Below are 21,939 nucleotides of genomic sequence, written 5' to 3'. Positions count from 1 at the left end.
CCAAGGCAAAGAAAACATGGTTAGGTTTTCCTTCGGTGTTTTCTTACTAGGCTTCCTGTCATAAAGGGGAAAGAAAGTAGGCAGTTCTATTACAACTTCCAATTTTGGCTTACTTTGCTCATAAAAAGTTTGGAAGGATTTGCTTTATGTAACAAAAAGAGCTGTGGGTGAGTCACTGGTGTGCCTCTTTTCATGTGGCTGCCGTAGAACATGCCTGCATTGAAATATTTCATTATGCACTCACCTGAGGCAGTAATGCCAATCATTTTCAATAGTCCTCACTTGAAACCCAGCGCTTCATTTGCTTCGTAATTTAGGCTTGTGCTTTGTTTCCCAGAATATTATCAAAGTGGGTAGTGCTCTACTGGACCCCAGCAATAAGGAGCACTGGGAGCAAATTCAGCGAACGGAGGGTGGCACCGCTCACCTGCTCAGACACTATGAGGAATATTTCAACAATGTGGCCCAGAACATGAAGAAAACCTACATGAGACCTTTTGTCATTGTTGCCGCTAACATGAGTGAGTATCTCTGTTGAAAGCTGGCATTTTGTATTAGAGCTTTAAAAATGTGCTGGGTAGAGGTGCTAGCTATTTGTTTTAGTAGTACCCACTGAGAAACAACAGACATGGATTTTCTAATCTAATCGGTGCGTTCATTTCAAGTCAATTGAGCCTTGATCCGTATCTCTCAGTTGCCATGGGGGCCTCCTGGAAGACCTCTGATCTGTTTTCCCTCTGGGCCACTGCTCTGTGTGGCATTTTGTGGCAGCCACAGTAGTGTACAGATGGTAGGAAGGACAAAGTTTGTAAGTAAAGGTAATGCCTTTTGAGACCGCCTAGTATGGCTGAACATAGTAGATCGCATTTTTGAAAGAACCACACCACCACCACCTGAAGAATTACTGCAGTACAAAAAAACCCCAACCTACTATTGATCATATACCTCTGGTTTTCACGTGCCATCCTAGCCTGGGGCCTATCCAGAAAATCATCGTCTGTAGAAATTCCTGTGCTGAAAGGTGTTTTCTCAGAATCACCCATCCAAGCCTTCTAACACCCCTCCCAGCCTCGCAAAACCCATCGTCAGAGCAAAATCCTTGGGGTCCAGAATACCGAGAATGTGTCTAAACTGAGAAGGAAACATCAGACGTACCTTCCTCACCCATCGCAGTAAACGCCGCCTCTGACAAGCAAATAGCAGCTCCTGCACTTGCAGGACTGTGATGTACTTCACAGATGTCCCCGTGGTACACGTGCGAGTGAAGCACAGCAACCACAGCCTGCTCGGCCTCTTTCCCCATTTCCCCCCTGCCGTCTCTGTTTCATTTTCTCCCCAGGTACCAGCAGTCTGAGCTGATGGGGTGTCGGTGATAGTCCTGCTCTGGGTGGGAGGTGAGACCGAGTTGGGTGACCTTCAGAGGTCCCTCCCAAGCAGCACTGCTATCTGGTTTTTCTTTCAGAGGTGGTCTAAATTATTATCAGCCTGAACTTGTATTTAGCTTTTCAAGCTGCTGCTTTTATTTCAGACCTGAAGAGGGCTTATGTGCCCAAAAGCTTGTCTTATTTTCCCAACTACACCCATTGGTATAAGAAGTGAATTCGCCTTTCCTACAAACCTTGTCCTGAAAGTGCTTCATGTCCATCATCACAGGGACATAAAAAGCAAAGGCATGAGACAGTCAAGCCACAAAGTTTATGAAGTCCTGCATGAGCTCCAGGGGGGAAGGATTATTGTTGAACTAAGCCAAACTGAAATACTTTGATTTCTGTTTAATAAACCAAAAATGAAATATTTCCTTTTGATTCAGGACTACCAGAATCAAGATGATTTTATCTTCGTACTCAGAGAAAAAGTACACTCATTATTTTAACCAAACTGAACTGAGATGAAAACAAAAACCAGAATTTCTTGCAGGTTGTAAATCCTGATTTTTTTTCAACCAGCTCTTCCAGAGTAAAAAGGCGTGAGCTTGGGAGGGACGAGGCGACTCTGGCCTGAAAGGGGTCTGTTTTCTTTTGAACAGTTTTTCCAGGTGAACGTGGTGTTAATGGAGTTTCCTAATGGCTCATCTGGGAGTTATTTGGAGACTGGGAAAGGAATGGGAATTTGCAGATCTTAACTTGTATATTTCTTCGTATAGAAACTTGCAGTGGATCACAGCTTTCGGTGTAGGGTTACCCCCAGGACTTCCAGCTTCTCACTTTTATTAGAACATCTAAATTGGCACTCAATGACTTCTCTTAAATGGGAAAGTTCAAGCTGACTCAGCTGCTTTTAAATATTTTGGCAATTAGACAGCAGGCAGAGCTGATGAGGTGAGCCAGAGAGGAACTGCTAGTGTAGAGGAGGGAGAACTGGAGGACTAAGGAGTAGTCCCAGGTAAAATCCAGGTTATTTTCTCTGCTTAGCTGACTTTGCAGTTTAACAGATGTAGAAGTAGTTTTATTTCTGAAGCAGCAGATTTAGCCTTCCCTACAAGAAGCAAGTCTGAAATTGGAACACGCCGCTTCTGTATTTCCAGTGTTGGCAGTAGGGTTTTCCTAGTATGCGATACTGTCTTGTGAGTTCCTTTCCACTGCAAAATAAATTTATAATTTGATAAATGTAACATGATGCTGACACATAAGCCCTTAGTTGTAATTTAAGGTATTAATTGAGAAAAATTAAATTTGACTTTATATTTTGTGGTTTAAATGTCTTCTCTGCGTCACGCAGATATTTTAACCTTTCAATCATGTTTCATTTTGTCGCAATATCGTATTTGAAAGCATTGAAGTTAATTTTATGGGAAACTTCTCTCCACTCAGTTATTGCTGTTGACATCTTTGACAAGTCTAATTTCACGGGAGCTAGAATACCGCGATTTCATGAGATTAAAGAAGATTATCCAAAAGATCTGGAGTCAGCTGTTGTCTTCCCTGATACTTTGTTCAGACCTTCAGACAGGAAAGGTAAAACCCTTCTGCTGCCGTTTGGAGGGCAATTTTGACTAGGTCCCAAGGAGGGTGATTAATCCTCGTGAAGCGGAGTGGTACTAGGGTGAGAGCGGGGCGGCCGTCCACACAAACGAACATTATTTAGGGATGGAGCAGCTGTGCATACTTCTGAGGCATTTTGCCTGCCGGCAGCAGCGATGGGAGCACAGGGGGCTGCGTAACTGGCTGTACCTGTCTGTCGGGTCTCACTCGTGGCCCCTCGAACTGTCCTGTCAATGCGGGAGAAACGCTCTGCCTCCGTTCCCACCGGGATGGGACAGGATGGCCACCCGGAGCCTGCAGCCCCACAGCCACCTTCCCCCGGTGCCTGCAGAGTCGGAGGTGTGAGAGATGGAGAATCCCAATCTGGGAGCAGAGCCGTGTTATCAGAACTAGGCGGCAAATAAAAAGTCTTGAGCTGCACAGGAAGATGGGTGATGAGGGGGAATACGTGGGGAAGTACCTGCTTCCCAGCGTCTCTGAAAGACCTGGAGGTTGCTGAGAGGAACCGCAAGTTCCCTTGGGCAAGGAAAGAGAGAGAGGGTGGCTCAAGGTGCAATAATTATGCAAGTGCCATGGCTAAATGTCCTCCAAATGGGGAAACAGTAACACTTGTGAAAATAACATATAATAATGAATAACCTAATACATCTTCACAAGTTTTTCCTCAGAAGGAGAACACCTGCTTGTATGACTTGTATCTTTTCTGTAAGGAAAAAGGCAATGTGAATTTTAAGAGATACTGCCAAAACTGAAAGCTCATTATATAACAGAATTAGCAGGGAGAAAGCCCTTATGACCAATTGTTGTATTTATAGCACTAGCTTTGCCATATATACAACTTAATAGCATGTGTATTGTTTTAACGTTCTCCTTACATCATGCACAGAGTATTGATATACTTGTGGGTCTTCTAGCTTAGAAATGGCTAATTTTCTAGCTAGACTAAATGGTAATTTGTAGTTCAATGGTTATTTGATTATCAGCTATATAACTATGAAATGTGCTAAAACCTTATTAAAAAATATCAAATATAACATTAGGAGCCTGGAGTTACAGCAACAGTAACGTCTCTGTATCATTGCACAGCAAAATTATCAGTTTAAATGGCAACGCCGAAGTTGTGTGGAAAGAATTTAATATTTGTGTCAATTCCATAGCAGTGCCTACAATGAAGCCTTCAAATCAAAAATTATCCTCTAAGGTGAACAGTGAGGCACTAAGCCCTGAGAGCGCTTTTGCAAAGAGAAAGAAGCGACACCCGGATGACTCCCCGCATCATACTGTTGCCATGGTCATCATATACCGATCCCTGGGACACCTCCTCCCTGAAAACTATGATCCCGACCGCAGGAGCTTGAGGTAAACTTCAAACCTGTTTGTGAATTGTGCAGACGCCTTCTTCCACTTGCTCTGAGTGTGCGGGGGAGGCAGAGCTGCTTCTTATAGTGACCAAATGCCACCTGTGCTGCAGTTGTCACCACAGTACTGTCTCTTGTCCTCCTCTGGCACACTGTGGGAGAATAACCACGTCAGTAGTGCCAGCACCTTTCAGAAACACAGCTGCGTGGAAGGCTGATGGTGCCTCAGAAGGCTTCACTTTCTGAGTGGAAGTGACTGGAAATCTTTTATTTGCAGAACCTTACCAAATCAGTGCTTTGCATTTCAACGTTTGGATCACTGTGCATTTTTTCTCCTTCCGCAGATTGCCGAATCGCCCTATTATTAACACACCTGTAGTGAGCACAGCCATTCACAGTGACGGGGACCTTCCTCCCAACCTGGTGGAAAAGCCCATCATTGTGGAGTATTCCATGCTGGAAACAGAGGAGAGAACGAAGCCTGTCTGTGTCTTCTGGAATCACTCCATCACGTATGTCTCCTGCTTTAGGGCTGTGCCTGGCAAATGTCTCAGTAGCAGAGAAGTTCCGCCCAGGAAGGCAATTCTGGAGGAGAACCCTTTTTGCTCAGCTTGTTCAACTGGCAATGGTTTCCTGGTAGAATAGAGCCATGTAGTCACTTAAATAATCATCATAACTCCCCAAACAAAGGATTAGCCATGTGGTTTGTAACAAACACAGTGCCATCATGTCTTTCTGCAGGGTTCATTTTCACCCAGCAAAAATAAGTCTCACAATTTCCTTGTATTTGCTCATGCTTTCGGCCCACAGATGTATATCTGGACATGCATATTCCAACTCCAATGCCTGAATTCATGGCTCATCTGAGGTCCCTAAGTTGGGACTCTCAGTGCCCCGTGCCCTCTTTTTAGGAGGGCATTCCCAGGAGACGCTTCAGTTCTTACATGGGCTGCATCTTCTGCTGTTACACTCCAGGGGCTATGGACAGAGTACATGGCAAGCGGGCACCAACCCTTGATGCCTCAGCCAGGGCCGGTGCAAAAAAATTACAAAACCAAGTCTTCATGGTGGTAAAAAGGAGGCCTGAGGTTTTGCAGATGAGATTATGAGAGTAGAGATTATAAATTTTTGAACCAAAAGTCAACCCAAAGACAGTTGCACTGATAAGAAGCAACTTACCTTTCCTTCCATCAGCTATTGTGGGTTTGCTTTCATTTGTTTTAGTGAAAAAATGGAGGGAGACAAAATACCTTCTTTGGGACCTCAGACCTCTTCCAGTTGTTAGGAAGGAATCCTAATCTATAAGCAGAACATAAGCAGAGAGTATTTGGCTCTCTAGAAGGGAAGTGTGAGGCAAAGATGAAATACTCTGAAAATGGCTCGTTTAGGTCTTTTGTACTTAGTAAAGTTAAAGATACAGACTTATTTTTCTTGAAAATGTGAAAAATGTTAAGAACTGCATATGCTCAGAAGTGTTTTGTCGGGTTTATGGCATTGTGGAAACAGCACAGTTCTGTTGACGAAATTTCAAGAGTGTGGGTAAAACAAAAGTAAGTGTGTTGAGAGGTAACTACACACTCTGCCTGTTATGATATCACAATATTGTGGCTACTACATATATAATGCAATTTTCAACTGTAAAACCAGCTGTATCGTGAGAGGGTGATCTTGTCTGCCCCGGGTAAGAGGAATAGCTGTTACTCGTTTCCTAATGATACAAAAGCTCTAGTGAACCTATGGAAAAAATCATTAAAAGGCAATATCCTGTGCTGGAAATAAAAGAGCAAACTAACCTAGGAAATATTTGCCTCCTGGTCAAAAGCTTCAGGAGATTGTATTGTTGAAAGGATCGAAGAGGCAACAGAAATCTGTTAATAAACTACTTAATTTGCCTGCGTGTGAAGTAGTGTAATTATTGCTGTGTACAGATAATTCTGCCAATTTATGAGGGAATGGCAAGTTCTTTTTCATAAATTTTTAAACATCGTATGGGCTTGAATAACTCATTAGCTCTAAAGTGATTCATCTATTAGCTATTTGCTGGCAGCTTCAATGGTATTGTTGTCTGCGTTACGTCTTCCTACAGCCACAGTTAAAAAGCAGCTTCTAAACTGCATGTAATGAAAGAGTTTTTTAAGAGTTAGTACTTTTTAAGAGAAAGCGATATTAAAACTGTTTAACGAGTATTTTATTACTGAATGAAAAAGATCTCCTGTAATATCTAATTACAAACTCTTGCAGTAACTACAAGAGTATTTTTATTGCTCATTAATATTGATACAAAATAATTTCTGAAGTCACTGGAGTTAACCAAGGCTGCACAGGAAAGAATTTTTAAGGGAGCAGTTCCTCCCCAGTGTTAACACAAGACGTCTTCCGATATGAAATATTATTCACTGGTTTTAACCTTTTCTGGAATACTTTTTAGAGGAATGCTATAACAAAATCATATTGCTGCTGAAAAGTTATTTCACAAAAGAGCTTTACAAGCAGAGTCTAAATCTAGGGAAACGGGGATGACTCAAAAACATGTCTCTCTCTGTGATTTTGGTATTTTTCACCTTTGTTACAGCCAGTTTGTTCTGTACAATCACTTCTGCATATTGCTTGTGTGGTCACTGACCCAAAAGCAAATTTTATTTTATTATTTTTTAACTCAAAACAGATTGTTATAAACCCACAAAATTTTGGCCAGCAAAGCCAGCTGTCCTATCAGAAACTCCTTCAGCTGAAGGCTTTTTAAGTTGATGATATTCTTTCAGGCAGGTGACAGCAATAAATATTTCTGTCTTGGTACTTAGAGTCCTCTCTGGTTGTGGAGCAGGAGCTGCCCCAGAGAGTAATAGCAGCAGGAGGCGAGGGGAGATCAGAAGACGGCTCTCGCAAATGCCTTTTTTTCCCCCGCAGGATTGGCGGGATGGGTGCCTGGTCCTCCAGAGGATGTGAGCTGTTTTCCAGAAACCAGAGCCATATCGCTTGCCAGTGCAACCATATAACCAGCTTTGCCGTCCTGATGGACATTTCAAAACGAGAGGTGGGTGATGACAGGCTCATGAGTTTTGAGGGCTTTGGTTTTCAAGGGCTTGGATTTTGAGCTTAAGCTTAAGCTTTGAGCATGACTCAGAGCATCGTCAGCAGGTGGATCCCATGTTGAGTGTGTCAGGAGTGCATTGTCCTGTGCCTGACAGCACCCCGCTGTTGGGTCTGCTGAAAGGAGCTTCTTACCTGGTTGGTGCACCCTCTGGGTGCTGCCCATATGCACTCAATGTGTTGAGTGACTTAAGAGGTGGCATCGTCCACTCCTGTTGGTCCTAAAGCAAATCTGTACATATGCTCAGTAGAAACGAAAAACACGGACAATCCGAGGAGTAGATTTGATTGGAGGAAAAGGAAGGAAAACCTCCCAGAGGTCCTGTCAATCTGTCTTTCTACAGAATGGGGAGGTGCTTCCTCTGAAGATCGTCACTTACACAACCGTATCCATCTCACTGGTGGCTTTGCTGATCACCTTCATACTGCTGGTCCTGATCCGCACGCTACGTTCCAACTTGCATAGTATCCACAAAAACCTTGTGGCTGCCCTCTTCTTCTCTGAGCTCGTCTTTCTTATTGGAATCAACCAGACTGAAAACCCGGTAAGAATTTCTCTGTGCTTATTGCCGGAGTTGTTGTCAAGCTTTAAATCAGGATGTTCACATTGCGACTTTTACCTGCTCCCATCTGTTTCACTTCCTCTTCTTTTTCACTTGTGCTTGGCCTCATCAGTCATCTAGAAAACATCAGACTTTTAATATCTTTTTTTATGTGTTTTACATGATGAATAACAATGCCAGGAGATAGAACTATATCTTATTTTCAGAGAATAAATGACCACAGCACTGTTGAAGGCTTATCGCAGGAACTGAACCCTGAATGCTGATTTCTTCCTTCCTTTCCATCAGTATGTTTTCTGTGTTGCTTTGTCTGTTCAGTAGGAGGCTCTCCAGTTTCTCCTGCAGCAGGTACCTCAGAAGCCCAAACGGCTCCTGGTGTTGACCGGTAGGTTGTGAACCATGTGTTACTGTGCAGGTGCTAATATGCATGTTGCCTATCCACCACGGCCGTTCTGGAGGAGCCATTTGCCAGGCACGGGATGGCTTGCTACATCCAAGAATCAGAAGGAAACCTGTCGCTTTGCTTTGTGCCTTCCAGCCACAGTGATTGTTGGCTTCAGCCCATCGTATCTGTTGCCAAAGCTTAGTGCAGGCACCTCCAGCAATGTGCTTGTCAAGAAACGCACGCTATGAATGGACTGAATATGAGATACACACCACACATGAAGTGTGTATGTTCTGTACATCATTGCTATCTTAACTGCGTAGCATTATATGTAGTATTGCTGCTAATTCTTAGTAGCATCCATCTCCAAAGTCATGGTTACCATGCGGTCAGGTAGGAGACAAGCAGGTGAGGGTTCCAGCATTGCCAAGCTTCTGTCGCCTTTACCAGTCAGTAGACAGATGGGGGATGACATGCAATAAAAAAGTACGTCCTTAACAGATACGAAGAATATTCAAAATGTTAGTGTAGGGATTATCCGAACGCTCCGAAGAAAACTTATATTCTGGAAATCTTTCACTGTACATGTTTCAATCTAAATTTTGAGAGGGAAGTGCAATCTTGAGATGAAAACACACACACACACAAAAAAATTTAACTGTGCTGATTCTGCATTGTCCAAGCAGCAGAAATGGGGGAAATGCCTACATTCAGTGGGGTATCATCACCGTTATGGTAACAACACTGTTGTGCCTGACCCTGTAGCTTCACTTAGTATATAACTTAAGTCTAAAGTGTCACCCTGGATTCTGATATCCATGTGAGCTATAACATGCTTTTAGAATCTGACCTTGACTTAGAGGTTTGGTGTGTTGTCAGAGTCCCTTACTTCTGGTAGTGTAAGGTGTTGTAGTGTCTCATGCCAGTTAAATACACTGTCAGATTTTGTCTAATTTCAACTTCCAGTAACTGGGTGCTGTCAAAACCTTTTCCTAGTAAATTTGAGAGACCTCTCTTATAAAAATTGTCTTCTCAGGAAGCTTCTGTCCAATAGTATTTCTTTTGGAAAACTAAATAAAATTAAGTTGCTTAAATTCTTAAATTTCTAAGATTCAGGTTATTCTGTTGCCTTTTTTCTGGGCTTTCTTCCCCCACTTTACCTCTTGGAAAGTTGTGAATGTTGAAGTGGATGAAGCTTTCCAGCTGGTAGTGTTGCTTCCAGTCCCACATTCCAATATTCCCCTGCACCAGGAACTCCAGTTATCCGCCGCTGTGGTGAGGTCTTCTGCAGTGACCTGCCCTCTGGGATATGGTCTCACATCATGTGTGACCCATGTTGTCTTTGTTTCATAATATACGAGTTTGCATATTAAAATAGCTTTGCCCAAATGAACTCACCTTGCCAACTGATCCGTAGCGCTCCATGTAACTTGACCTTTCCCATGCCTTCTTGAGCACACCATTCAGTTTTTCACTGCATTTCACTAGTGAGGAGTTTATACTCTTTCGGCTCTCCGACAGGAATACTGGAAAGCAGGGCACCAAGCCCACATCCCTGCAGGATCTTACCAAGAATTATGCTGTAAGTGGTGGCTCCTCATTTCCAGATCCCTTTCATGGAATCATGAATCACCAAGAAAAGGTTTATAAGAGTAGTAAAACAGTTCATTACAGCAATACCACAAACACTAATGGCTGTACTCGGTGAGATTGTTCTCTTTTGCTCCTTCTCATTTTCAGGCTTTGGGGTTCATGGTCTGATCGTGTCCTGTATTGTTACCAGGACTCAATGAAACACCCCAAACCTTTAGCCCACTTACAAAAATCTTTAAGTTACAGAATATATTTCATACATCAGAAAGCCGCTCCTTACAGCCTACCTAGTCAATGTGAGAAGTTAGGAGGGCTGTAAGCCATGTCTGCTTGAGACAATTATTCATCTGTCTGTATGGAATGAGAGTTGTCTAACGAGTCATGCACTGATGAACATAAAGAGGGAAAGAATGCTGGAGCACAAATAATGCTACGCTGCTTGGCACCCAGCCTGGCTTTTATGGGTTTCTGTAAATTAACAGTCACATTTCTGGGTGAGGTTTTAATCTTTCCCTGCACTATTGATAGAAAGTGATTTATTTTCTTTCTCTTTTTCTTACCTGAAAAAGGTAATGTTCAGGGCAGCAGTCTACTCATGTGCGTGTGCCAGTAGGAACAAAAAAAGCCCTGCTTACATAGAGGGAAGAAAGGTCTTTTATTTGGTGGGTAACATTTTCAATAACACTTGGTGTTATAATAAAGCTGATGCAGTAAGTGAATCCAGAAAGTTGGCGGTCTTTGTAAGATTCCTTCACTCAGCGAAGTTAAACAGGGAAACTTACATTTCTGAGCATTATACCATGAAAAAACACTAAAAAGTCATGCCAAAATCTGAAATCAGGCTCAGTGCTGCACGGGAACAAAAGGATGCAAAACACAACGTAAAACATTGTGAAACAAAAATTGAACGGTTACACGAAGTGCTCTTAATTCAGGCTTATCAACAGATCCTTAGTGAAATCCTTTGCTTTGCTTCTGAAAGGGGAAGGTTAATTGCAATATTTCAGTTCAGGTGTCCGATGCTCGCGGTCGTTCCTGTTTTCACCCATCAAACTGCGAAGTTGGGAAGGAAAGCTGGTTAGCAGATATTACAGAAATGGAAGTCTATGAGGGTCAGAGGTTTCAAGGTGGCCATTTGGTCCCAAAGATGACTTCAGCTACTAGTTTGCCCACTGTAGCTGTTTATCCTAGTCACACTAAGGACTCGGTCTCTTTAGTTTCAGCAGGTCCTTCATTTTTGCTGCTCTTGGCCTGGCAGAGCTGAGTGGTCCACCTTGTACCGCTGACATAGGATAAAAGCCAAATCCAGACCTGGGTCTAGAAGCTCCACATCCTCTTGTTGCCAGACAAAGGTGTGAACTACCTAGCCAGCACTAGCTTCTGTGTCTGACTGCAAGTAGCACAGCCTCAAGAGGAGGGTAGAGCCGAGCATTTCTGGACCCAGAATATCCTGCAGCCTGGTGGTTAGGGCGGTTTTCTGTAGTGGACAAGAAGGGGGTTAACCCCCCCTGCTCAAGCCGGGTAGAACCTAGAAGCCACTCTCCCACTTTGTAGTCAAATACTCTGATTTTGGCATCGGGTGAAAGGTTGATCTGTGGAGTAGGTGGTGATTTACTTCTGGCTGTGTCATTTTAGTCCAATGATAATGGCCAGGCGTCCTCCGTGACTTGTTGAAGTATAGATGTACAAGGTCTGCAGGGTTCATCAGTGAAGGGCAGAGCTGCAAGGACAAAAGAGATGGCCACTGCCTTACCCCATAGATCCATCCATGCTTTTCAATTTTTTTTAAAAGAGAGTCCCAGAAAAGGGCCTGTAGATGGAACAGACCTTTTCAGACCTATGACACAGTCACATAGGGGCAAAATGGTCTGCTGATCTTATGCTAGATCATAGGATCATGTCAAATTTTGCCTGTTCATGAGACAGACATTTCATTTAACTGGTAAGTCCTCAGAGAAAGGCTGGATTTCTTTGGTTAAGGTCTATAGATCATCTGTTACTCATGTGCAGCACGTTCTCTTTTCCTGGGTTGAAGCTGCATGGATTTCTGTCCACAGAAGTGAAGTTTTTCAGAGCAAGAAGGACTTCTTCAGCGCCTGGTCCTAAACTGAAGACCTAAGATCTGTCTCACACCTCTCCTCTGCCAAACATAAGGAGAGTTTCTTTGTACTTCTTTATCTACTAGTATCAGGCACAAAACAGTGTCTACTTTAAGAGAAAACAAAACTGTACAAAAATAGCACACTTCCTTGGAAAGAAAGCTATCTCTTTCCCTGGAAGGAGTGAAGTAGCGCAAAAACCCTATCAGATGGCCCTCGATGTGGAAATGGGAGACACCAAGTCAGTACAAGGCTGAGGGTGGCCATTCTCAGGAGCAATTTGTTGGCTTTGCAGCGAGACCAGTTTAGCTGGTGAAGTTAAACATGCTGTGGCTCAATTGCCTGGAGCAGCATTGTGCAGGCACGACTCATTCACGAGGTAGGGCAGGGGGTCTGCAGCCTCCCTAGGGGCATCCCCACCTCCTGCTCTGCTCCAGGAGAAAGAGCCAGGAGCTCTGCCATCCCTGCCCTTCCTGTGAGCACAAGGAATTTGGTCAGAATAGCCAAAAGCCTCACCTGTGCAGCAAATATGCATGGAGAAATTAGTCACAGAACTAGGAGGGTAAGAGCAGTGACCAAAAGCATGTTGGGTTGATAGGGTAAAGCTGAACCAGACTCAGAACAAGCCACATAATTTAAAAAAAAAAAAAGGGGGGGCTTTTACAATATTAACAGCTTTTCTGAAACTCTGAAAAACTTAATTAATGGCAGTATATTTGTTCTGCCAAAACCTTCTTATTATACTTGCCTTTAGCTGCATGGAGGAGCCAGTGACTCACCAGGTTGTGATTCAGAAGAGCAACTCTAATTTCCCTGCCCTTTCCCTTCTGCAGTTTGTGTGCACCGTGATTGCCATTCTCCTGCATTATTTCTACATGAGCACCTTTGCATGGATGTTCGTGGAGCAGCTCCACATCTACCGGATGCTGATTGAAGTGAGGAACATCAACTTCGGGCACATGCGGTTCTACTATGTTGTTGGCTGGGGCATTCCTGCCATTATAACAGGTACCCTCAACCACCCCAAAAACACTTCGTTTCCCTTCCTTGACATCTTCACTGGCCAGATTCGTGAAAGTAGACACATCCAAGACAGCTATGGGTGCACTCAACTACTGGTATCACTTCAGTGTATTCATGAATGAGGGCAACACCAAATCACGTCTAGCAAAAGTCAGCCTGAATTTGGCAGATCCGTGTACCAAATGTCTATTGCCCGAGTTGAAGTGATACTGAGGGTTTTACAATAACATAAACATAATTGTACCTAGATTAAAACAGGACTTGATAACATCGCTTGGGAATAACGGTATTTTCATTTTAACAACTTTGCCTGTAGCCTTCAGAAATTTTCCTGCCCTGTGCTAGTGCCTCGGGATATGGACACACGGTCTCTTGGGGAGGTGGCTGCAGTGGCTTCAGCAGCGATGCTGCCCACGGGGCATTACTGCCTTCCACTGGACATTCCTGTTGCCTGCCGTCAACCAGCAGTAAATGCTCCCTGAAGGGGATTTCAACAGTTCTGTTTTACTTGGCATAAAAACGAGCTGGGAATACTCAAGCAACCTTTTACTTCGTTTCAGATACAAAGGCAGTAACTTCCAGTTGAGGAAAAGTCATGAAAAGCTGGAGGCAGTAATCTTTTTAAACTGTTCCAGGGTGATCCACAGGAGCGTGTCCATCTCCGCCCTCACTATGCCTATTTTTGCACCCAGACATTTCCAGTGCTACCCTGAGCACATGGTGCTGCCTTAATTCAGGCAGACAGCTCCTTGGGAAGTGCGCTTCGCAGAACAGTTGGAGCGAGGTTTTTTTGGTTCAACTATTTCAGCATGTATCTGTTGCCATATGGGAAATCAGATCAGAGGCAGACAGTTAACTTTTATCCAATTACATTTATTTTCACAGATAGCAACATACTGTCAGCAACCGCAGAGGTTTAGATGTCTATCAGATCAAACAAATAGCTATCACTCATACACACTTGGAAAAATACCGTGGAACAAGTTAGAATTTTAAAAATACGGGTGTTGGTTTTTTCCCTGTGTGACTTAAGAAAGTGTAATACAGAAACATAACGTAGGTTAGTACCAGTTAGCTTTATTCTAGAGAGCTGGTAAGTTTTTTCCATATCCCCTTGTGCATAATTTCTGCTTCTCTCAATTTATCCAGAACACAGTGGAAGGTACAGCCCAGAAGGCTCTGCCACTCTAGACATATATCTGGCGGTTTAAACAGATATCATCCTTGAATTTCTAAAGCATTTCAGGCCTGTGTAACCTTTACGACTACATACAGGACTACTGCAATGTATTTAGGAATGTTTAAGTGCCATCACATAGTTGGCAGCCTCATGTCTGGTAGAAAAGTATCATCATTAAATAGCAGTAAACAATTTGTGTTTCAGAAGGCATAACTCTTCAGAAGAATTTTGTGCGGAGGATTTTCTGTTTCGTGTTTAGTTTCTGTCCTGAATTATGAATTAATTCAGACCTTTTCAACAGCAGTATCATGCGCTCTAAATATTACAAGTACACCATTTTTACATTTTTCTAATTAGATATTGTTCTCTGTGATATGGAACTATTTTGCACTTTTAAAACTGAGTTACGCTTCCAGGCTGTCTCCTGTAATTTAAATTCTGAATCTATTGCATTTGCAGTTCACGTAAATGAAAAGTCTGTTACTGAGGAAGTCAGAGGATTTTGTGAAATGAAGGATAAAGGAAACTAAGCCTTTAGTTTGCCCTTCCAGGTTTAGGAATCATCCGAAGAGAAAATTATTTCATCATAAATAGTACAATATGGGATATTTTACCCCTGGAAAACTTTGTTACTGTACATATTTTAAATAAGCTTATTTTATAAATTTTAAATTTTAATATCTGAACAGTAAAAAGGTTCCAACATCATAACATGATCTTAAATGCAATTTCTTTTAAATTGCCTTATGAGAGAAGGATTGTGTATGTTTCTTAATAGTGGAAAAGTCTAGATATGGGAAAGGATTTTAGTCTTGGACATCCAAAGGACTTTTTTGTTTTACTTGAAAGATAAATATCTAACCCATTTCATCTTTCTCATAGCTATCCTGATAAAAAAAAAAAAAGAACCTATAGTAGCAGTGGCTTTACTCTGTTTAATGTTTATTTATTTTTTCTATTTTCCGTGCTCAAACAGACATTCATTTCAAGCTGGGACATAGTGGTCCTAAGGCATCTGTGATGGGACCAGGCTACTTGCAGAAAGGAACCTTGACCTTTATGGGGGGGAAAAAACGTAGCAAAATGTTTATGTAGGGAACACTCCAGCAGGGAAGAACCACATTTAATCACAGCATAGAAAAGCAAATTGCAATGAATAAAAGTAGGATGGAAGTTGGGAGAAGGCTTACAGCCATCAAAAGAGTGCGGATCTGGAATATTCCTCCATGGGGAGTGATAGTGGAACATTTTAAATTTACTTTAAGCTTGCTCATTTTAAAATGTAGTTTGAGCCATCTAGGAAAGGGATTTTATAACTTCCTTGCCTCAGGAGCACAGGGCTGGATTTGGCACCCAGCAAGAACCCTCCAGTTCTGCATGTCTTCGTGGCAACACGCTAACCGGCTGGCATGTGTGTGCTGGAACAGCTTTGCCATGGAGACTGCAGCGCTCATGTTAAAACAGGTTCTTACGTAGCCCTAAGACCAATATCCCCCAGAAAATGGCACTTTCTGAATCTGCTATTTGCTGTGAATACTAAGCGAGGCGATGAGTCAGGTGAAGCTGACCTGCAATTGCCTGAGTCACGCGCGGCTGCTGAGCCCGCGGGAGCTCAGAAGGTTCAAAACGTGTCCCTCCAGCAGCACCTCCTCACGGCGTGCTCCTGACGGGCTCCCAGGATGGGCGCTGGTCCCCGCAGGACGCTCAGCTCAGCCATAGGACCAGCGCCGGGTTCTGCCAAGGCCAGCGAGCTATCACGCAGCCCACACGCTTAGTCTGCTCAGGACGACCAGGCTGCAGCATTTAACTGATGTGCCAAAATGACTCTCTCTATTACATTGCATTGGCTTAATTCTGCCTTTGGGTAAAGCGTTATTTCACATATTGTTGACTCCAGTAAAATTTGAACTGCGTACCTGAAGACTGCAATTCGCCCCATTTGTTTAATGAAGGACTTTAGGGTAGGATTTTGAGAGTGAAAAAATGTTGCTGTCTGCCAATTACTTTTAGAGCCAGATGTTTGGTCAAAATGTAGTTGAAGTCCCACTAATGGGGAAATCAAGTCCTGGGAAACAGGCTGTGTCTATAGAATTACATCTGTATAAAATATTTTATGGTCCCTTAATCATTTATGGCTAATTCTTTCTGGATGGCAACTGCAGAAGGGGGTGGTGGAAGGGCCAATGGGAGCAGGGAAGGGAGACCAGTCCTATCTCATTCCACACTTCAGAGAGAACAGATCCAATATCCACTGCTTTGCCAAATAGCCAGTTTAATTTTCGTAGACCGTAGGCTTGTACCAGATGTGAGTATTGGCTGTGGGCCAGCTTTAAGCAGTGAGAGTGAAACTCATCTACCTCTCCCTTTTTCAGTGTCTTTTCATCAAAGCACACAGGCTTCAATTAAAAAAAAAAAAAAAAAAAGGGGGGGCGTTTATTAATGCACATGAATCCTCCTTGTGGAGGATGGCACTGCCGTCAACCTTGGCCACCTCCTTGAGTCAGGACATATGCCCAACGCCATGGGTGCCCCCGATGCCCAGACAACATGCTGCTAGCATTTACCATATGTCATTGGCCATAGGCCTCGTAGGGATCAATGTCTGTGTCCTGAAGAAGGAAGACCTCTGCGGTACTTTGCAGGTCAAAGGCAGCAATCCCAGTCTGCCGCCATATGGGCGAGGTGTAGGTCACCAAGTCAGGCAAGCGCTGTAAATCAGGAGGTGGAGGCTGGACTCAGAGACTCCCTTGGAATTGTCCAGGCTTTGAAAAATAAAACAATAAAAGGTGTGTTCTTAACTCAATTGCCTTGGGGGCATTAGCAAGCTCCATTTCAAACAGCGCTGAAGGCAAGGTGAGGTACCTGGGATGGCAGCTGAAATGAATCCCACCTGAGCTCAAGCGGTTAACTCCCTGGAGTTCCCAGGTTCCTTTGTCTCTGGTGTTATTTTAGTGACAGCAAGCTCACGGCAGTTAAGAATGCACTTTTTTTGTAGTATAGACATCTCCTCAGTTATGATTCATGTCATTCTGCTGCATAGGCTTATTGAAATTCCTCAACATGTCACTCACCCTCAAGGCTTCATCACACTGTGTGAGTTTGACTATAAAACTGTGCTGAAACAGAATTAATTTGGGACTTGCCTTTATTGTTGGTTTTATGCAGCTGAACTTTGTTTTGGTAGGCAAAACTCATAGTATCATTTGATATGGAGTGACCAGCGTAAAGGTTTTGATTCACAGAAGTTTTATTTCAGTATTTGCCTTGATTTTGACTTCCCGGACTGTCCTATCGAACACATTTTACCATTATCATTTTGTTTGTCAGACGGTGATTTGAAAATGTTCCTGGTTATATAGGAAATCTCAACAGCACCTTTCTGATATACTTTCTCTCCATTTTGTGACCCAGGGCTTGCTGTTGGTCTGGATCCACAAGGCTATGGGAACCCTGATTTCTGCTGGTTGTCTGTTCATGACACCCTTATCTGGAGTTTTGCTGGGCCCATCGTAATTGTTGTAGTTGTAAGTATGGTGGCATTGGCGTCCTGAGCTGTCTCTTCCTTACTGCTACCCGTTCTTTTGTGTTTTGTCAACCAATGGTCGTAATGTGAAGCAACTGTATTCTTTACATTGGAAGCTGGTGTACTCAAGCTTGCTTCTGTTGCTTAAACAGATAAGACATGAGCTAAGTTCCTGTAAATCAGAGGGCTGCTTGCCAGTGCAGAGATTGCTTGTGGAGCAATGGCTGTATGGCCAGACACCTGTTTATTTTTTCCTGTTCGCTTTGTTCCGTGTTGGAAGGGTTGATTGATGAGCCATAAGAAGTCCCTTCATCCAGAAGTCCTGAAGGAATATTAAATAATTCCCATTTCAGGAATTTAAAAGAATTGGCTGGTGTTTAACTTCTCCCTTAAAACATCCCTCAGTAACAGAGCAACAGAAGATACATATCCATGGTATGACTATCTTGAATACCAAGTCTGGTTTCTTCATCTCAAAAAGTATGAAGTAGACCTGGAAGTGGTGTAGATTTGGGTCACTAGTCATCAGAGACATGGGACAGCCCCTGCTGGAGGAGCAACTAAGTGGACGAGGAGCCTTCAGCCTAGAGAAGAGAAAGCTGCAGAGAAGGGGGTGGGGAGGAGCTTGTAATAGCATGGTGGCCAAGAGAATATGGCCATGGAGCCAACCGTTGAGTGTCTTTTCCAAGACAGTTCATAGTAGGAAGCAGCAGATTCAGAACAAACAGGACGAGCTACATCGTTGCTCTGCAAGGAGTTAAGATAGAAACTCACAGGACCAAGACAATGGTGGTGGTAAAGCTCTGCATGGTTTCAGAAAGTAACTGGACAAATTCCCAGCATCGATATTCATAATGGATGATTAAGTACAAACGCACCACCCACCCAAGTACATCCCAGCTCTGGAAATCAGTGGAGGCTGGAGGAGTATTCAGAGGAGTTGTCACTATATGCGTGCTCTGTTATTACATTTTGCTTTGGCCCAGCTGAAACAAGATGCTGGGCTGAGTGAACTCTGGTCTGGACAAGGACAGCCATTCCTGAGTTTTTGTGTTTCACTCGAGCCTCTTTGCATAGGGCTGTCTCACTGGGTTTCATCCAGATCAAGTCCCAGAATGTTCTTAACTATGTTGGCTTGAAACAAGATGAATCTTGGAACTTTGAGACGTGTAAATTGAAGGAAAAATATTCTTGGCACCACAAACCGTTTTAGGATAAAAATTGCACTGTCATTGAAAACTGAGCCCTAACAACTTTATAGAAAGAATCCATGCTGTTATTTCAATTTCCCTTTCAGATAAACACTGTCATCTTTATACTGGCAATGAAAGCATCGTGCAGACGAAGGCAACGTTCATTTGAAAAAACTGGAGTTGTGTAAGTTTGGGTTCAAAAACCTGTAGACAAAGTTCTGGCCAGGAATAATAAAGGGACAGAATTGCCTAAAAGCAAGCGTTGGGTTGGGAAATAAATATTTGAAGGAGACAGTCAGCGTTGGTAGAGGCGATTGGAGCTGCTTAACCAGCACCTACTCCTGGGGTTCCCTTGGAGGCTCTATAAAACCTCCACCATGGTGCTCTGCACCACCACCAAGCGTAGGCAGGAGAAGGGAGGAGAGAGGGAAGGGTCTGGTCCCCAGACGGTATCATTACAGTCCTTCCAGACCTTTCATCACACTCCCTACTGCACTGTCACTTCACCTCCACCCGAGGAGACATAGTTCTGGGTCTCCCCATGCTCGCCCATGGCTCAGAAGGGTCTCCCCTCACGAATGGGCCGGGTGACCGTCCACGTCATGGCAGAGACCCATTGAGGTTTCCGTGCTGAGGACCAGCCTCCCCCCATCCCGCACCCCTTGGGATGAGCAGAAAGCCTCACAAGCTGCAACCTGCCGCCTTCCCGAGCTGCTGTGGCAGCCTGTTCCCATTAACGTCTGTTTTGCCCAAAGCTCAGAATTTACCTGTGAACTGAAACGTGATTAGCTAGTGGCAAGACAGCCCCTTTTTTTTTCCAAATAGGTAGCTGTATGAGATTTCAAAAGGCTTCTTCTAGCTATGTATTCATCCCTGGCTGTTGAGTAATTTTTTTTTACATTTCTTTTTTAAATCTCCCTAAACAAATGGAGTATAATTGCTACTTAATGGCAGCTATTTCACTTGTAATACAAAACTTTTGCCACTAGAACTATGACCATCTTTTCAAAGTGTCTGTGGAAGTAATGTTTTTAAGCAAACAGATATTCCCCTGAGTACTCTCGATCCAAACCCTTGGGCTGTAATGTTGAGAAGGAATGTGAGAGTGAACTTGACAAACAGAAATGAGACGGACGTGGCCATTTACTGCCCAGATCTCTTCCTCAGAGTCAACAAGGCTGAACAGCATGGGCTTGGCTAACAGCCTGGTTTGTTTGAAGAAAACCTTGGAAACGAACTTGAAATGAAAATACCTTTTTTTTTACCTGAATGTGCTAAGTCACTGAGTAGTGCAACACGAGAGTTGGGAACTGGGAGTGGTGAACACTCTAATTTTTCCAAAGGTCCTTTCCAGGGGGTGAATCCTTGGGCACGTGGCACTTGCCCGTGCGGAGAAGTTGGGCTGTTCTCTTATATCACTGCAAATGCCTGTCTGTTTTTGCTTTACAGCTCCGTGCTGCGGACGGCGTTCCTGCTCTTGCTGCTCATCAGCGCCACGTGGCTGCTGGGACTGATGGCGGTGAACAGCGACGTCATGACGTTTCACTATCTCTTTGCCATTTTCAGCTGCCTGCAGGTAAGTTGGATGGCGTCTTGTCCATGGCAGACCTTGGTGAGCACACTGTTGCACCCCAAAAACCACCTAAACATGAGCCAACTTAAGGAGAACAGAGATGTCAAGTACGATTTTTGCTCTCTTTTCTCAAAGAGAGGGTTCTTTTCACCAAAACCATAACTTTGAGTATTCTCATCTCTCACTTTTAGCCATTCTAAAGTGCTCTACTATTGTAACCTATTGTGACAGATAAATAACAGAAGGCAATTACACCCCTGTCTTTCTAGAGACAAAAATCTTTGTTACCGTCTTCTGCCTGCTCATTGTTACCAGTTGATCCGTTTGCTACGGCAAATAAGAGATTGTTTTCTTTCACCCAGAGTGGATGGCTCCAAGTTCAAGGCTTCCACAAATTAAATTACTGTTTAAGGAAATGAGCCAAATAATGATTTTCAAATACAACTCATTGCATTAGGGATTTACTAGGTTGCCTGTCCTAGTATGCACACTTTTTGATTAAAGGCGCAGAACATAGTTATTTGTAGGAGACCTGGCACAGAAGTCATCATGAAGCTTCATGTTGGTCACAACTTGAATGTGACCAAGGATGGCAGTAACTGCCATGGCAAGTGCCTGCAATATTAAAACAGCTACTGCAAGCAGGCCGCTCTTGTCAGCTGCAGCACAACAGCCACAAATCGCAACCAAAGAGAAAAAGAAGTCCAGTGGGTCTCCTCCAGAGATGACTGTCCGTGCCCTGGAAGCACCCCAGACAGGCCAGCCTGGAGAAAGGTTATTTTGCCACTGCAACTGGTGCGCTCTTACATAAATACACCTACTCAGGCTGTAAAACGAGGCTTCCACCAGCCTAAAATAAAATTAAATTAAATACAAGCCTGTTGAAAGGAAGGAAGTTCAGTAGCTGGAATTCTCCAGACTTGCCCAGAGAGGCACAATGTATGTGGCATTTCACGTCATTGCCTTCTTTGAACTTGTATTTTTAGAGAGACATTTATGTGAGTTTTATTAATGAATAATCCCAAAGTGCTAATGCCAGCTAAGATCGCATTTGATTGAATGTTTAGAAAGTGAGCTTGAAGTTCAAAGTTTCTCTAAGTCAATTGCTTTGGCTGAAATCATGAAATGCAGGCATCTTGTGATGTTGGTACAGCTGCAAATTCATGAGTGATTGGCTTCTACATACTATATCTCCAACCAAAATTGATAACAATTTGGCAGCTGCATGAATTCCCTCAGAGCAAATACATCTGAAGCACACACATGTGTGCTCGCTGCCCCCAGCGAAAGCTGCGAATGTGTGTTCCTGGCAGCCAACAACTGCCCAGCCCTGAGGATTTCAATGATTGTCCCACCAGGAGGTATTGCTGAACCGAGG

At 43.5% G+C, this 21,939-nt stretch overlaps 1 protein-coding gene across 1 annotated transcript in view; it reads left to right on the top strand.

Moving 5' to 3' along the window:
• CELSR1 (cadherin EGF LAG seven-pass G-type receptor 1) overlaps positions 1–21,939 on the top strand; it is a 175,054-nt gene that overhangs the window by 143,782 nt on the left and 9,333 nt on the right. Inside the window, exons 19-28 of the mRNA XM_074586485.1 lie at positions 338–521; positions 2,811–2,954; positions 4,139–4,340; positions 4,684–4,851; positions 7,247–7,373; positions 7,774–7,974; positions 12,903–13,077; positions 17,684–17,796; positions 19,093–19,172; positions 20,438–20,564. Coding sequence (XP_074442586.1) covers positions 338–521; positions 2,811–2,954; positions 4,139–4,340; positions 4,684–4,851; positions 7,247–7,373; positions 7,774–7,974; positions 12,903–13,077; positions 17,684–17,796; positions 19,093–19,172; positions 20,438–20,564 — 1,521 coding nt within the window. The remainder of the gene's footprint in view (positions 1–337; positions 522–2,810; positions 2,955–4,138; positions 4,341–4,683; positions 4,852–7,246; positions 7,374–7,773; positions 7,975–12,902; positions 13,078–17,683; positions 17,797–19,092; positions 19,173–20,437; positions 20,565–21,939) is intronic.

This window comes from Larus michahellis, chromosome 1, assembly GCF_964199755.1.
Source record: "Larus michahellis chromosome 1, bLarMic1.1, whole genome shotgun sequence".
Classification (NCBI taxonomy): domain Eukaryota; kingdom Metazoa; phylum Chordata; class Aves; order Charadriiformes; family Laridae; genus Larus; species Larus michahellis.
The sequence above is the reverse complement of the archived record's forward strand: the minus strand, read 5'-3'. Positions and strand labels throughout refer to the sequence as shown.